We start from the raw sequence: 17293 nt of genomic DNA on the forward strand, positions 1-17293 counted from the left end.
CATCAGCATTTACAAACCAGTTAACTTCCCTATGGGTTCCCTTTCAAAGTTAATAAATCTAAACCTGACCATATCTACTCGGAAATACATCCCATTGAATTCAACTGGGCTTACTCCAAAATGAGGCAAGCTAGGATGGAAGGCTTGTGTTCTTGATTTTATAGTTTGACAGAAATTTACTCCTGTTTTATTTCCCTCGCTCAGATATCAGGGAAGGACTGTTTCACATCCTGTTGATATTTTTTGCTCTTTGTGTTTTGGCTTGCGTGAATTACTGTGGGCATAATAAACATTTACATGACCCGGAAGCTGTCTGCGGACAAACGCCGGCTCCCTCAGCCTATAGAGCAAGATGAGCGCCGCAACCCCAGAGTCGGCCACCACTGGACCTGATGGTCAGGGGCCCCTTTACCTTTACCTAATAAACATTTTACAGGCACGTTCCTTCGGTCATTGTAATGTCACTTGTAAAAGTGTTTGTAATGCAACATTTTATTTCATAAATGAGTACTTTATACAGAAGATGGTTGTGTGTCTGGATTTGTTGAAATAATGCTCAAGTTAGTCTATGTTTTAAATATTTGTAATAAACAGGGTTTTGTGTTTAACAGCTAGAAATCCTCAGATTTTGACTGAGGAGCACACAAAAAATCAACAGGTGACAACAGGTCACTTATTTCCATGTGAAAAGAACAATAATGAATGATGTACTCTATTTTTAAAAGGTTGCAATCATTCAATGACACTTACCGGTACTTCTGAATAGACATGGTTAGAATTGCATCCTTAGTGTCTATAGACTGCCTCTAGCAACAAACAACTTTGTTGCATATAAAATTAGCAGACAACACTTCAGGATAAAGAAAAGCAATGAGGCCCCTGTTAGGACAGCACCAATTATATATCAGTGAATATGTAAATAACATAAATTATAAGGCAATTTAAATATCTCTTTACAGTGCTGCATTATTATTATTTTTAAAACTTTCATTCTTTAAAAAAACAACTCAGGTGAAAAACCTTCATAACAAGAGTCCATGTCATGATTGGGGTTGGGGATTGAATGCGTGAGTGCAAGGAAATCTGCTTTATAGGCCAAAAGATTCCTCTGGCATCTCTATCTCAGATACGGTAATCCAAAGACGAACATAGCAAAACGTTGAATAGTAACAAACCACTCAGCTCCCAGACCTGTTAGTCAACTGTATAAAGGACATAAAATGTCTGTACCCTGCCAAAGTCTTTACCCTCCAGATATTGTTGGACTATAACGGGCATAGGCAAACTCGGCCCTCCACTGGTCCTGTAGCTACGGATCGTGGGAGTTGTAGGCCAAAAAATCTGGAGGGCCGCTGAGCTAAAACCTACTTTTTTCAACAAGTTTTTCAGCTGCTACTTTTCAATAATGACAAAATCCAGTTGTTGCTGTTTTTCTATTGACTTGATTTTTACTATTTTGGTTTAACTTACAGTTATTTTGAATTTGTTATACTGTTTACTGCATTGGTTTTTTATTTGTGTTTTGTTTTTGTTTTTGCTTTGAACCCCCTTTAAGAAGAGCATAGATGTGCATTTAGATATGTATCGGTGCAGAAGCCTATTTCTGTGGATAGATCTCGCCTGCTAGATTCAGGACAATTTCGAACTGTGTTTTCTATGTCCCTGATACAGTATGTATCTGTGCAACTACATTGCTTAAGCTATCTTGCAACAGTTTTGTCAGTTTCTATATAATGCCTGTGGTTTAACTGCAGGCTGGTTTTTGCTTGTTTGTTTTATCATCCTGTGGTAAACCTGTCAGCTCCATATCTGGTTGCAAAGCTTACTATATTTCTTGGGGAATACTAGATACACTGCTACCTGCTATGTTATCTCATCTTGTATGTATCAATGAAATATACTACTGCAACTCATTGTCGGCATAATTGTGTGAGAGAGAATTTATTAGCCTTTCATGAAGAGGTGAAACTGACTCCTATATAATGCTAACAGTTTTATTTGGAAAATACCATTGGAATTTCCACAAAGCCATTTAAAACTCAGATGCTATCATAAATAGACATTAGTAGTGTTATGGCACAATGCTGGTGAGAGCTGCTTCTTTGTTGCTACAGTTTTCCTTAGGAGTTTTGTACTTAAAAATACCTGGGTTTTAGGTGTTTTTTTACCATTGGGCTTCTCTGTGTGTGTGTCTCTGTCTCTCTGCAATGAACATGTCAATTAGTCACAGAAGATGTTTCTATTGTATTCCATTATCAGGATTTTGGAACGCTATATTCAAGACCAGATTCCTGGCGCAAGGGTTGTGGTAGAATCCATTGGTGCTCGCAGATACGGAGATGGCTATTCAGAAGAAGACTATTCGAAATCCGATCTTATGGTCTACGCAATTGACCCTCAAACAAACCGTGCTATAATGAGGAACGAGCTGTTCAAGTATGTATTCCATCATGTCATTGTAGCATTATATCTGTTGTCAGCACTGTGAATATCTGGTTGGCAGAATGGTTATTTTAGTTACTGACTTAACCACATTGATTAGCAAAATTAATACCCCTTTCTCCTTTTGCACCACACTGTGATTTCATGCACACCGTGATGTACCTATAAGCTGTTGATATATGTATATAATACTTATAGCCACATTCCACATAAGGCTCATTGGAAAGTTTTGAGTACCCATGTAATTCTGCTGTCTCATACAACACATTAGGATTTGAAACTAGCTTTATCTTGACTCAGTGTCATTTCAAGGTTGCCCTTCCAGTGCATATGTAGAAATATATATTTCCCATTCGCTACCTAGCTTTTGGGCAGGCGAAAGAAGCATATATCTAGTTTTTCCCACCAGAAACAGGAGACTTGAGTCATGCTTCCTGAACCTACCTTCCTCTCTCATGTCCTCACCACTCAATCTGCACACCTCTGACCTGTTATAAAGATAACTTCTGCAGCAGGAAGCCTACCATAAGAAGATTGGCTCCATATGTAATTTAGGATCCTGGACAATATAAACCTTGAGACAATGGGGGCACAACAGATGGGGAGAGAGAGAAAGGGCAACAGCACTCTCTCCTTTTTCATAACTGTAATTACATGGGAGGGGACACTCAAATAGGACTCTGAAGGCAAGCTGAACCTGTGTCTGGACTGTATCTGGATCACTGGTAGAGGCTCTCATGACAGAATGCTTTTTCATAATACGTGGTACCTTGCTAGACGAATGCCCTGCTAGACTAATTTTTCGCTAGACGAATGGGTTTTGCGATCAGAGGTTGCCTTGCAAGACGAATTCATTTTGTGAAAAATTAATCTAGCGAATCATGGTTTCCCATAGGAATGCATTGAAATTCAATCAATGTGTTCCTATGAGCAAAATAAAATAAAATTCAATGCATTCCTAATGGATTCGCAAGATGAATTTTTCGCAAAACAAATTGACTCACAGAACGAATTTAATTCATCTTGTGAGGCACCACTGTAAAGCATTCTCTGTAACTAGAAAACTAGAAGTCAGGGAGAAAAGCTTAGCCTGGCCAGTGGGAAAGCAATTTTCTATCCTCAATAATATCCTAAATGAAGTACAATATTTTACTAATAAACACATTTCTGCCTGCAGCTTTGATGAACGTATATTTTTTTTCCTAATATAATGCAGTTTGTATGCTATTTTTACTAATATATACTCATTTATTCACGCATTTCTTCTAATATTTGCATTTTTGTAAACATTGGTTGGAGAACTGCATTGCAAAGGACAGAATGAATTTTGTTCTCAATTTGCATACCATTTTGGAAAGTGTAAAATTGGCTTCAAATATGAACTGAATTGAATTTCCCTCCTCTCCACCCCACACACATTCTTATTCACAAACTTTGTCTGGATCTTCAGCAGTTGTATGAATGACACAGTCAGCAAGCTAAGGACATTTGCTGCAATGAGTGTGCATGTGTTGGTTCATTCATTTGTGAAGACTGCTATTTTTCACCTCTATTCCCAAACCTATATCATCTGTTGCCTTGTATTTGTGGAAAGTGGGAGATCATTATTCTTTCTCCAAACCCCCTCTTGTGCCTCCTGCTGCTTTGCATATATTTTATTGTACTTCTTCTCCCCGAAGGAAAGTCAGGTCACAGTGCTCCATGATGGAATGAGGCAATCTGTCAGTCATATGTCCATGAAGCAAATACCTATGGGATGCCTTTTGAATTGTGATTCATTAGAGGAATCTTATTCTCCTGAGTCCCAAACCTTGTGTGGATAAATTATAGCACAAGTGAGATAGAAAAGCATGTGGCTGTTAAGAAGAGGTATAGTGAATAGGATCATCATAGGTTAGAAATAGCTACAGAAAAAGAGAGGAGAAAATTAATTTATGAACTAATATTATATTAACAGGTAGCAAATATACAGCCTGACAGTGGTAAAGGTTTGAACATACAGAACAAAACAAGAAAACATAGGATTTATTCTGTAGTTTCAAACCTTTTGATTGGTTTCCCCTTTCTCTCTCTCTCTCTCTCTCTCTCTCTCTCTCTCTCTCTCTCTCACACACACACACACACACACTCAAAAAAGAAGGGATGAATACAGTCATCAGTTGCATTCACACAGCTATCACTTAAGACAAGATAGTTATTTGCACTCATGGTGAGATGTCTTAATCTGCATTTTCTCAGTGCTTTGTTTGTATGCAGGAATATTATCCCTGTGCAAATTTGTCCCATGTTGTAGTATTTCAGTCCCTAGTCATTCTTTTATCCTGCTATGTCCTCTTTTTATATCCTAAAAGTCATAGTTAATCATGCACTCAACAGGATATTTTATTAGAATCGTTCTTTGGTTTCAACTTATTCAATGGAATGAAGACAATTTCTGAAATACAGGGTTTCAGTGATCCTGTGAAGCTTGCCTAGAGATCTGCTAGTTTACAGATCTCACTGCCTTTCTAGTAAGCTATGTAACAAACAGCCACAAAATGGGTGTTTTGTTTTACAATAGTAGAATATCTTTCTTGGGCTTAAGCCCTGGAGCCAGGCTGGTACTCTTCCCTGGCTGAAGACGTTTTCCTTGACACATACACAAAGCCCACTCGCATCATGCTTCTGTAGATGGGTCAGTCAGCTGATAGTCCTTTAGATCAGCTACCTACATGGCTGCAGAGCAGTCCCCTCTAATTCTTCCTCTCATAATATGGAGTCAGGAAAAGACCCTTATTTTTTGTTTTGTTTTGTTTTTGTTTCTGGATGTTAGTTTGATAACTACTCTGCAAGGATGATCCACAAGATCACAACCACCACACAATTTCTGGTGCTCCAGAAAGCTTCACCAGTGCAGCTGCTCCTGTGACAATCTATACCTGGAAATGGAAACAACTTTGTTGCACACGTTACACAGTTGTTCTTTTAAGCGTCATATGCACAAATTGCATAAATCACTGGTGATACTTCAGCAGTTGGACCAACTCTTTTTTTAACACCTAGCGTCACTGGCTGGCAACTCTACTTTCCTTTTGGACTATGAGAGGTTATTCTGTATGACTTCTGCCAGTCTTCTGTGACTTCCTTTTCTTAGCTGCATAACTAGAACTGAACCACTAAGAATAAACAAGCCAGCAACTAATAAACTGACTATACAGCTACATCTTCTTCTTATTGTGAATAAGAACACCCAAAGAGCTGCAGCACCCAATAGCCGAGATATTTTACTCTCAAGTAAATGTACACAGGATCACAGCACATATTAAAAAAGAACTGTTTCTATACCATCAGCACTAACAGCAGCCTCCAATATGAGCCCGGCTTTGTGTAATTTTTAGAGATTTAGCATCTTGTGTTAATTGGTTGTTCTTTCCAACCCTCAACCCCCACCCCCACCCCAAGACAGGTCTGGGGAATCATCTTGTATCATTTTTCCTTCATTTAATATACAGACTTTGTACTAAAGAAGGTTAACGTGAAAAAAAGTGAAGAAAGTGTGTGGTTTCTTGTTTTGAACAGCTACCGATTAACACTGGCTTAGAAGCAACCTAATTAAACAATTTTCTTATTTTTGCACAGTCAGCCTTTCCCCCCTCTCTTCAAAAGCTTTATAAAATTTTAATCAGCAAAATCCTAGGGAATAGTACCTTGGCTTTGGGGTAGAGGTGAATGAGTGTCAGCTTAGCAAAGTAAAGGGGGGAAATGAAGTGAGAGTTTCAATTTGAAGCATTAACATGTTTTAGCTTGTGGCTAGGAACCTCCAGAGGTTTGGTTCAGATAAGCTCAGATTCTTATCCTAATCTCCAAAGCTACTCCAACTGGTACTTTCCATCACCTAATCCTGCTGTAAGAAGCTTTGAAGAGGATTCTGTGACCTTTCTTACCCAGCAGATCCTGCAGGGGGATCTTAGAGATGGCTTTCCTTGTCCTTTGGAAGAGTAAGCTGGGTTCTTCAGACCCCTGTTTTTTCTTCTTTCCATGGCTCATGACCCGATTCAAGGAATGTCCTTCAGGGAATGGAGAACAGCAGAAAGAATGTGTTTTGGGGGAGAGAGAATGGAGAGATGTAAATAAAGGACACAGGCCCTGTGTTAGAACTCTCTCTCCTCCCTTCATGGGCTCTTATATCCTCCCATATTTCCTGGTTCTCAGCAAAGCTTGGTTTATGCAACCCACTTTTGTCTCCAGACCAGAACTGGAGATCACAATTTTTTTAAAAAATCTTGACTATGCAAACAATAGTTTGCCCACTGTGGACAAAATGTGGCTGTATGACAGTAAAGAGAAACTTAGATGTGACTATGCAGATACCCTGTTCCTATCAAGAGGAACATAAAGTTGGCTATGGTTCCCTATTTCAGTATATCAACAGTCTATAGTCACTGGATATTAAGTGATGGTTTCACGTCTCATTAATTGAAGTGCTCACACAGAATGGAGCCTGCATAATTTTATCTGGTATTCTTGGCTGCAACTCCACATACTTGGAAGGAAGTTCCATTGATTTCAGTGGCATTTTCTTCCACGTAAGTGTGCAAAGTCTTGCGATCAATTATATAATTGCAGTTTTGAACTGAGTGCTGACTTGAGAATATCCTGAAGATGCGTATGAAGTTATTTGCTAAAGTAACTCCAGTTGTGTGCTACTTTGCAATTCCATTACTAATACCAGGAAAAGGTGACTGTCAGGTACCAAATATTAGGTGCCTGCATTATCTTCTACAAACGAGAGAGAGATAGATAGATAGATAGATAGATAGAGAGAGAGAGAGAGAGAGAGAGAGAGAGAGAGAGAGAGAATTTCTCAAGCAAACTGTCTTCATGAAAATATGTGACATTAAAAAATGAAAAAGGTCCCCTGTCTCATTTTGTACAGTATGCCAGATTTCATCTGGAGTGGAATATGCACAGTTGAGCTATAAAAACCTTAAAATAGAGGTTTGTAGAGAAATTGCTTACAGAATTTTTAGGAGAGGCGGTGTTACATCTCCCAGAAGTATACTGCCGGCCAAGCAAAATTCCTTCATGTTCTTTCTTCATCAGTACAAATGACATCTAGCATACACGAGCATCATCTAGTGTGCAGTGAGAGGCTTTCTTCTTGCATTACACTTGAATGTGCAGCTAGTCTAATGGGGTCATATTCAACTAAGTCCTACTCAGAATACACTCACTGAAATAAATGAACCTAAGTTAGTTATGTCCATTAACTTCAATGGGCCCATGGTATAGTTCAGACAGAATATTGGGAATATTGAGTCTCCTGATGTTCTCCCCATTTGCAGAACAGCATCTACACCTTGCAATGCATTCTTGTTTTTATGTGGTCTTTTGGGCACTCGCTATTATGATCATGTTTGCATTGCGTCGGTGTTGTTCAATACCCTTTGGTTCTTTTCGGGGGTCATTGTGTCTTGGCTCCGTTTTACTCCTCCCCCTTTGCCCCCGATGCTGTTCAGCCCAATTAACAATGACAGTTTAGATTTGCTGTGATCTCATGATGCTATGTCTGGTGCAATGTCATTGCAAATGTCACCCCCCTAAAGAGCAATCCTGTGGGTCACTACAGCCCAGCAGTGAGCCAAGCAAGGCACCATGGCAGTGAAAGGCAAAGAAGGAAGAGGAAACTGTTGTCCCCAAGCACAAAAAGCATTATTGGGAACCAAAAGGGCACTGGGGGGGAATCAGAATGTTCATATTTTCCCCCAATAAATACTTTTCTGTTTTCTTCCCAATAATCATTTATCTGTGTCTAATATGCTGATATTGGAGTAAATATTAAACAATGTCCAGTACAGCCCTAAATAGGAATAGAATAGCCTTCTCAAGCATGGTGCCCTTGAGATGTTTTGGATGAAAACTCCCACTACAAAACATCTGGAGGAGGCACCAGGTTTGGAGAAGAGAGATGGCAGCTTGATCTTGCCTGTTTCACTTGCTATTTTCTTTTCTTTATTTTATTTTAATATTCAAGATTTCTGGATGGCAAGCTCCTTGATATCAATAAAGAATTTCAGCCGTACCTTGGGCAAGGAGGACGCATTTTGGAAATCCGCACTCCAGATGTGGTGGCCAATGTCAAGAAGCAGGCCCAAGCCGTAGGCTACACAGAAGGGGCATTGCTGGCTCTGGCTGTCATCATCATCCTTTGCTGCATGCCTGCTATTTTAATAGTTATGGTCAGCTACAAACAGTAAGTATGCCAGCACTCTGTATAAATCAAAGATGAAGGACTGGGCTGTGCTTGGTGGCATGTTCCATACTTTTGGTCACATTCCCAGCATGCACACTTGAGGAGCCCTTTCCGTTTAGGCTCCAGGTTCCACTGTCTCCCCTCCTCACCAAGAGCATTTACAGAAAAACTCAAGGCTCTGCCTTCTTCGGAAACAGAGGCTCACCATTTGGGGGGCAAGGACCAGAACTCAAAGGTGGAAGATACATGTCACAAATAAGGTTCCAGTTTTGTTCCCATGACTTTAGAAGAACTAATAATTCAGCCAAATGAGCTACGGGTTTCTATTCATACATCAGCTGCCTATAGGTACCAAACATTCTCCTTTTCTCCTCACACAACCTGATCACACTTTCATCATGTTCTGAAAAAGGCCTCTCGCTTTCTGGTATGCTTCAAGGGATCATTAGTGCAGGAATCCAGTTTTTTTCCAGGGGCTGCAACATAGATTTTCTGCACCCCATCATCCATATTTCAGATTACTTCCATCCTGTGAGTTCTAAACTTCTCTGTGTGATCCCTCCAAGGGGGGTGCAGAAGGTAAGAACGAACCATTTCAGTGGTGGTTCCCTGCTTGTAGAACGCTCCTATGCCCTTTTAAAATATGGGGGTTTGGGGGGGAGGTGCTATTGGCTTGTTTTTATTTTGATTATATATTTTGTGCTTTTATATTTTGATTTTGTTCTGTGAAATGCCCTGAGACCTCTGGGTATAGAGTAGTATATAAATTCAGTAAATAATAATAACAATAATATTAGACACCAGGCAAAAAAGGTTTCCTTTTACCCAGGCTTTTGGCCCTTAATTTGGAGGGTTTTAGGTGTTTGTTGTTATTATTATTGTGGTCACTATTATTTATTAAATCTATATACCCCCCCTTCAACGGAGGATCATAGGAAGGTTTACAATATAAAAACACAAGAATACATACCATAGTAACAACCAAAACCAATAAGTCTCCCCCACCAGCAACACATTTAAAAGGCCATAGATCATTTAATTAGCCAAAGGCCTGGGGGGGATTAGGGATCCAGACATGCTTCCCTGGAGAAAGCATTCCACAAGCAGGGAGCCACCATGGAAATGGCCCATTTTCATACTGCCGCCCTCCAGACCTCTTTAAATGAAGTAGGATGTGTTCAACCTGTCTTTTGCATGTGTGGATGTGTTCTTATGTTTATGATTTATTTTGGCTTTAACGTTTGTATTTTGAACTATTTTGTAGTATTACAAAGTTTGTCAGTTGCTTCTTGCCTCTTTTGTGAAAAAGCAACTAATAAAATTTTAGTAAGATTAATAAGGATAAGCATATGAATACCTTGATGGTTTTTTAAACCATATTCAATAGTACTCCTGTGTACCTGTCACCTGTGATCTGTACTTAAATAATAAGGGAATATGTGTATTTTCCTCTTCTCCTAAGGTTTTGCTAGGCCTTAATCACCAAATATCAAAGCTGGCAAAATAACTTTTCAAGTTAATGCAAGAATTAAAGCCAAATGAACATAACTGTCATCATTGGTGCACATAAAATGGAAACATTAAGAATTGCTTTGTATTAAAATTGCGTGTGTGTCATAGCTACATTTTTCAATACTTTCCAGCCCACTGATCAGCTTAATATTCAATGAATTAATTTTTGCAGATTGTAAAAAAGCACAGTAAAGTTAAATGAATTTTACACTACTTGTTTTCCAGGGTGAATTAACAGTGTTGTAGCACTGCTCAGTGCCTTCTTGTATAGTTTGCAAATAACCAAAAAAAAATATTGCTGCTCATTTCTATTAAGTGGCACCTCTGAAATTTTGGTATCCTGTATTGAAGAAGAAATCAATGGTGAACCACAAATTATGAATTAATCAAAGTAGAGTGGCACATTTTAAATGGACCTCAAAATGGAGAACAGCCTTCTCCAAAATGGAGAGCAAAATGGAGAACACTTCTTCAATTCTGAAGAAGTGTGCGTGCACACGAAAGCTCATAACAATGACAAACTTAGTTGGTCTCTAAGGTGCTACTGGAAGGATTTTTTCTATTTTATTTTTATTTTGTTTCGACGGCAGCCCAACCCGGCTACCTACCTGTAACAATTTACATGTGATTGTTTTAAAGGAAAAAAGCTTGCTGATTTATTTTAAAGAGGGGACGTTTATATGACACATCAGCTGCTGTCTCTGAAGATACTTTAACTCCTATATGAGAATGGTGGTGCTTCTCTTAAGATGGTGTTTTGCCATCTGTGGTTTTCCTGGTTATAGTAAAATGCTTAATTTAATTTGCATTGCCTGATCAGCGATGCCTGTTTAGTTTATTAATTGATTCTTTAAGACTGTAGTACTATACACATTTACTTGGGATAAAATCCCATTGAACTCAACAGGGTCTACTTCTGAGCAGACCTTCATATGATTGCACTGTTAACTGACTAATCCATTAATGTTTTAGTGCTAATGTGATTTGCACAGTTGAATTTAATGCCTTATGAAATTTATTAGATTTCACAATGTGAATTATTTTTACTAAGTGAAACTCACAACTTTTGTTCTCTGTTTTATCACTCTGCATAACAAAACAGATTTAAAGAGTAAGTATTTATTTTTGGCCTTGTTTCAAATGCATTACATAGGATAAATAAATATCACTTGGGATTGTGGCCTGAGGAGAGGGAAGGTGGCCGAGGAAATATCCCAAGTGCCAGTTGGAAAGAACTTGAGAGATACATTCTGCCCCCAGATTCTCCACCCCTTGGCTATTGCATGTTGAAAGCAAAGATCATATTGAAATGGAGGTCTCCATATGCCACTTTTAATATTGGCTGAAGTATTCCTATGGAAAGCAATAAAGTTAAAGTGTGTCCTTCCTAAAAGAGGGCATGTGTTGCAGTGAGACCTGGAGGCTGACCCTTGTGTTGTGGGTGGGTATATTGGACAGCCACAACACCCGACTGGTAGGTCCCTCATTGCTTGGTTTAATCTGGCCAATGGGGTGCTGTCTCAACAGATCGAGGGACCTATAAATATCTATGCATGTGGCGCTTCCTCTTTCGGGCTCAGTGCATCGGAACACCCGCCCACCTCTCCCTATATTTAGGGCATTTTGTGCTTGACCTTGCTGTGTCGTCGTGTGTTGTCTGTTGTTGGGACAGGGACACAGCAGGAATTTTCCCCACTTGGCTGATTAGCTGTTGCATTTGGGTTTTGCCTGCTGCGTAGCGAATCGTCACAACTTGTACAGATGCGGATAGGCACTGGTTCAGGTGATAGGGATGGGAGAACAGTCTCGCCATCCCTATGTGAAGGGTATTCCATTAAAGGAATCCAGGGACTCAACTTGGTTTGGTCAACCCCTGAGAGGGGGTTGTGCCCGTGCCTGAGTCCAGGCGAGCATCTGGGGGAGTGGACATAGCCTGTACCTGGGCTTTCTACCTACCTCAGGTGTTCACCCTTGGCTGACCTATGATAGAGCTCTGGGTCAGCGCTGCCTGCAAGGGTGCAGGGAGCTAGTCCAACCAGAGCCTATGCAACCACTCACTTTCTGTAATCAATAAAGTTGTGGCCTAAATTCTGCCAAAAACCAAAACTAAAATTTTAGTCAAGTGTGTTTTTATTTAGGTGGGAGGTCTCTGGGTCTGAACACGCAAACTGAAAATGACATATACTGTATCAGAGTATGCCTAGGTTTTAAAAGAGACAGGATAATTATATAGCCTGTATAGTGTAAGATAAGAGTTATGGAGATAGATAAATAGATAGATGATAGATGTCGTGTTGTACTGCATGGTGTGTTTGTGTGTGGAAGTACACTTTCTTAAGAACCGCTGAATCTTGAACATGGCTAGGAATGACAGAGGAATGAATAGTATAATCGCCTTAAGAATAAATCCCGGTGTATTTTCCTAACACAGACTAATCAATACATGGATTGTTAGGTCAGCAGTAACACACTGAGATAATCTGGTTTTATCTGCTCTGTAATACAAATGCAGCATCTTTTCTTAAATTTACTTGGAAATAAGCTCCATTGAAAACATCATTCGCTTTCCTGTTTAGGTGTCTCAGGTATCCATTTCCGAGAGTAAGAGGTGATATTTAAAACTCTTTCAGAAGTCTCACTAAAGGATATTTTATCATATCTTGAGTTGCATACAGTATATCAGAAGGAAATAAAATCAAGTCAGGAGCCAGGTTTTATTCTGCCAATGTGGTGCATTCAAATCCTCTTCTTAGTATTGTCACCAATCACGAGGTGAAAAACTGCAACAAATATTCCTTTTGGGGGCTGCCGTGGCGTGTTCTTGGTGGGAAACCATGTGTGACACTCTCCATTTCCTTTCCATGTGGCTCACCAAAGGAGACAAGCAGAATGTGCAAAGACAGCTCGAATCCAGATGGCCTTACCAGCTGGCAAACCAGCAAGCACTCCTGCCCATAATCTCTATGAAGAACTCGGCGACAGCACCATGTAAGTCCTCAATGATGTTTGCGGTTTACAATACTAGCAATCCAAAATATAATTCCGATGCTTCAGAGATTACAGTTGACATTGCTGTGTAAATTCAAGGACAAGGGAAGAATTAACAAGCCATTCATGGTGGCTTAAACATCAAGGTTATGATCTATGATGGGGTAATGTTTTAAGCCTGGGGGCCACATTCCGACATGATCAACCTTCCAGACAGCCAAATATGAGTGGTGGGCAGAGCCAAAGGCAAAAATGCCCAAACCAACAGATGTAACCCTTACCTTTGTACAGTGCTTTTTGTTTCTAGAAAAATAGGTGCCAGTACTCACCATGACATTGTTACTGTAAATGTCACACTTTTTAACAACAACAACAACAACAACAACAACAACAACAACAACGTGATTCTGGTACTGTGTCCCCTTGAGTGTCCCCTGAACCGAAGAAAAAGCACTTCTTTTGTCAATAGGCAACAGGCTAGCCATGTAAAAGACAGGTTTCTGTGTTCTCCACCCAAACAAACAAGAGATGTTATCACAATTTGGTAACGCATCACAGAACAAGATCAATGAAAGACACGATATTATATATGAAAATGTGGTTTATAAATATTTAAACAAGAAATAAATGTGGCCTAGGGAAGGTCCTGAGGGTGCATAGAGATCCACGGAGGGCCACATTCATTCCCTGAACTTGAGGTTGTAAAATGGCTTGGTCATTGGAATGTTGGTCAATTCAGCATTGATCATTTCTGGAACGCATTTGAGGCCCAAGGTTACTCTGATTATACTGTCAACTGTGGTAAGAGATGCTATTACATCAAACAATACAATTTTTTGCCCTTGCACATTTTTGCTCTTGTTATTCTGGTAAGTCTTACAATCTAGTCCATGTAAACATCTTTATAGTGCCTTTTTTTTCATAGTAGGAGTGTTTTCGTTTGCTCGTTTGTTTAAATACAAGGCAATTATGGGAAGGATAAGTTTGCTCAGGGTTACTGATGCCAGTTGCATCCAGGAAAATGTATCTCAAACAGCATCATATAATTTTCTCCAATGCACTTAAAAACAACAACACTTTAACAACATGTTTGACAACAGTGTATCATCTCAGAAATAGTTTACAACTTTTAAATGCTGGGCGTGATCCAGCATTCATTATCATCAATAGAGAGTTGGCTGTAGACGCCTCCATGTGTGGGCATACCTGGGCAGCAAGCCATGCCTTAGCAATATCATTTTTTTGCTACTATACCTTTTTTCATGATCTGTAGCTTATTGGGTCTGGGCTACCTCAGCAAGAGTCAAGGGTTGGTTGTCAAGACCCAGGATAGAAAGAGGGTTGTGTGGTCAGAGCCAGGTCAAGTTCTGGGGAAGGGAGCTCAGGATCTGAGGGAGCAGAGCCAGTGATGTCGTCAGAGTGGAGACAAAACAAGTTAAATCTGGAGGAAGCAAGATCTGGCACAGCCCCAGGATTCTGTACTGCTGCTTTCACTGACAACGCTATTCACACTATGAAGCTGGTTCTGGCACCAGGGTTTTATGGCATAGGGTCAATCCACCATGGAGTCAGCTGTAAATGATGGAAGTGATATTTAAGCAGGCTGGTATTTCAACCAGAATATTGCATTCTTGACATACAAAATTTGGAATGTCTAGCTTGCCCAGGAATTAGTGCACGGGTGATACAGGAGGTAATCTTCCATTATTTAGGATGTGGCTGGATGAGTCCATGGCCCTATAAGGGATGTGATGCCATCCACCTGTACCACAGCATAGGAAGTTGTCTCCTAATGGGTTGTGATTATAGCTATATACATCAGCACTTCCTGACCCACCCCCACACCTCATGCAGAAGTTCTGGATAGGGCTCAACAAAAAATTAAAGGAAAGTGTGTGGTCACCAGGTTTAGGGTCTGTATACAGTTATAAATGGCCCATGTGCATAAATTAATCTGATTGTTGTCCTTTTTGAAGACAGGGTGTGTGTTTTATTAACTTCTGCATTCAAGCGGAAATTGTGAAGAAAGGTTATCATCACTATACTGTCACTTGACCAGAGAACATCATTACTTATGATGTTTCATAACATTTCAGCCTGTTTAGTCATTAAACAATATTGAGTGCAAAATCCCAGTAATGAGAGAGGGAGAGTTTCAAGAGGGAGGACGAGGTTGTCACAGGGGGTGAGGAATATGGTATACACGTACAGAAGGTCCAGATATAGATTGGATAGAGCTCAAAATCCAAAGAGTCCAAAATCCAGCCCAGCACTCTATGCAGCACTGGGAGCCAGTTGTGAAGATGGCAGTGGGATGAGGCTGTTTTTAGAAATGGGACTTACTTCAGAAAACCTGCTGTGCCCAGAGAAGTTACTGAGAGACTTTGTGGATTAAGAACACCTTGCTTTGCTTAATTGTGTTGTATTTAAACCTCATCGGTGAAATTGCTTTTGTGTAAAACAATAACTTGTATCACTTCAATAAGTTATTCAAGACGAAATTGAAGTTCCAGTGCTTCTGTGATCTCTCCAAATTTAAGAGATAGGTGCTCTGAAGAGGACATCTGCTTCTAATTGCTTTTCTGATTTCCCCCGTATCACTCAATCTACTTGTTTTCTCATTGTTGGCTTTGGATTTATTCATAATATACGCAACTATATACATGAACTAACATTTCATTTCATTTCATGTCTCATTTCTCCCTTTTCCTCTCTGTCTTTGGACACATAGGCATCAGTAAGTAAACTCAAACCGTTGCGGGTAATATTGTAGCATATGGGGAAAGTAGTTGATTTTTGTTACTGAGAATTGCAATTATTTCATAGTAATGTAGTACCTGGAAGACATTTATTTCTAAATCATTCAATGTACTACGTTCCAAAGGGAAGTAGGGCTAAGGAACTGAAAGCACTGTTATTGCACTGTGTGTGAAGACCAGTCATTTCTGGTGAGTAGATTCTATCTCCTTCAGCTTGTTGGCACGTCTAAAATTTAGAGGCTGCAACCTGAAAACGTGCGTTTACTGGAAGGCTCATTAACGCCAATGGGACTGATCGCTGTTAAGCAGCTTAAGCTTTGCAATCATCAAATCACCAAAGCGTAGCCTTTTCATTTCACCGTGTCTGCAGTTAGGCTAAGCCAAAATGGATTTGAGTTATAGGGAGTATAGAGCATAGCCTGCCAACCGCTGCTCCTGCAAGCGCCTTGTTAGTGAAGTGAGCAGAGCTTGCACAGGAGTATCGCTTAGTGGGTTGACTCATTTAAATACAATTTCCATTTGCTCTTGCAAGCAGACCACATGGCACAACTGCCATGGGATGCCGCTGAGAAGGTATTCATCCCACACTAACCCCGTAATCTTACAACTACTCACCATATCAATAGAGCAATAGACTCCTGGTCCCACTAGGAATATGGAGCATATGCACAGCATGTTACCATGAATCCATACGGTGAGTACTTACAGATGTTTCCGATAGAACAGGGATTAACAGCTGTTTTGGTGACCATAAGGACTGTTCTAGCCCATTTGGAACACAAACATCCCAATCCATACCCTTACGTTTGCTATAATGTACAACCAAGTTCTTATTCATATAGGTGCCCCTATGGATATCAACTCAAGGGGCAGCTCTCAACATGAAGCTGTCTCCTCCATTCAGATGAATGGTAAAGCCCTTACTGTGGCTGAGTCCATGTGTACTTGAGGTCTCCGGATCCAAAAGAAATCACTAGACTGGGAACTTCCCTCACAATCCACTGTGCTGTCATTTTTATTTCTTTGATCCCCACTTATTATAAGCAAGGACCTAGACACCATGTGCACTCCTTGAAACAGATCTCATACACAATGCCTCTTTGTCATGGCTTTTGAGCTTTCGGGAGAAAATTCAGATTTATACAAAGCATTAGCTTCTGCAAGGCATTTGTTTAAATTAAGAAGATCAAAGTTTACCTTATTTGCCTTCCCTTGGTAAGACAAGTGAACCACTTCCCTTAGTAAATAAATAAATGTCTTGTGTTTGTAGCTTAATTACATATAGATTAATTACTTGTAGCTCTAGATTCTTAGATATCCTTAGGAAGCTTTAGACATCCCAGCTTTTTGTTCACAGCAT

The 17293-nt window shown here is 39.9% G+C and overlaps 1 protein-coding gene across 4 annotated transcripts in view; it reads left to right on the forward strand.

Annotated features, from left to right (window-relative positions):
• Positions 1–17293, forward strand: part of PCDH15 (protocadherin related 15) — a 620078-nt gene that overhangs the window by 575037 nt on the left and 27748 nt on the right. For all 4 annotated transcript variants that reach the window (XM_035137532.3, XM_035137542.3, XM_035137541.3 and 1 more), the window contains 3 exons: positions 2260–2436; positions 8456–8674; positions 13064–13174. In XM_035137532.3, the coding sequence (XP_034993423.1) occupies positions 2260–2436; positions 8456–8674; positions 13064–13174 (507 nt within the window). The remainder of the gene's footprint in view (positions 1–2259; positions 2437–8455; positions 8675–13063; positions 13175–17293) is intronic.

This window comes from Zootoca vivipara, chromosome 5 (genome assembly GCF_965207765.1).
Source record: "Zootoca vivipara chromosome 5, rZooViv2.hap1.1, whole genome shotgun sequence".
In the NCBI taxonomy this organism is placed as follows: Eukaryota; Metazoa; Chordata; class Lepidosauria; order Squamata; family Lacertidae; genus Zootoca; species Zootoca vivipara.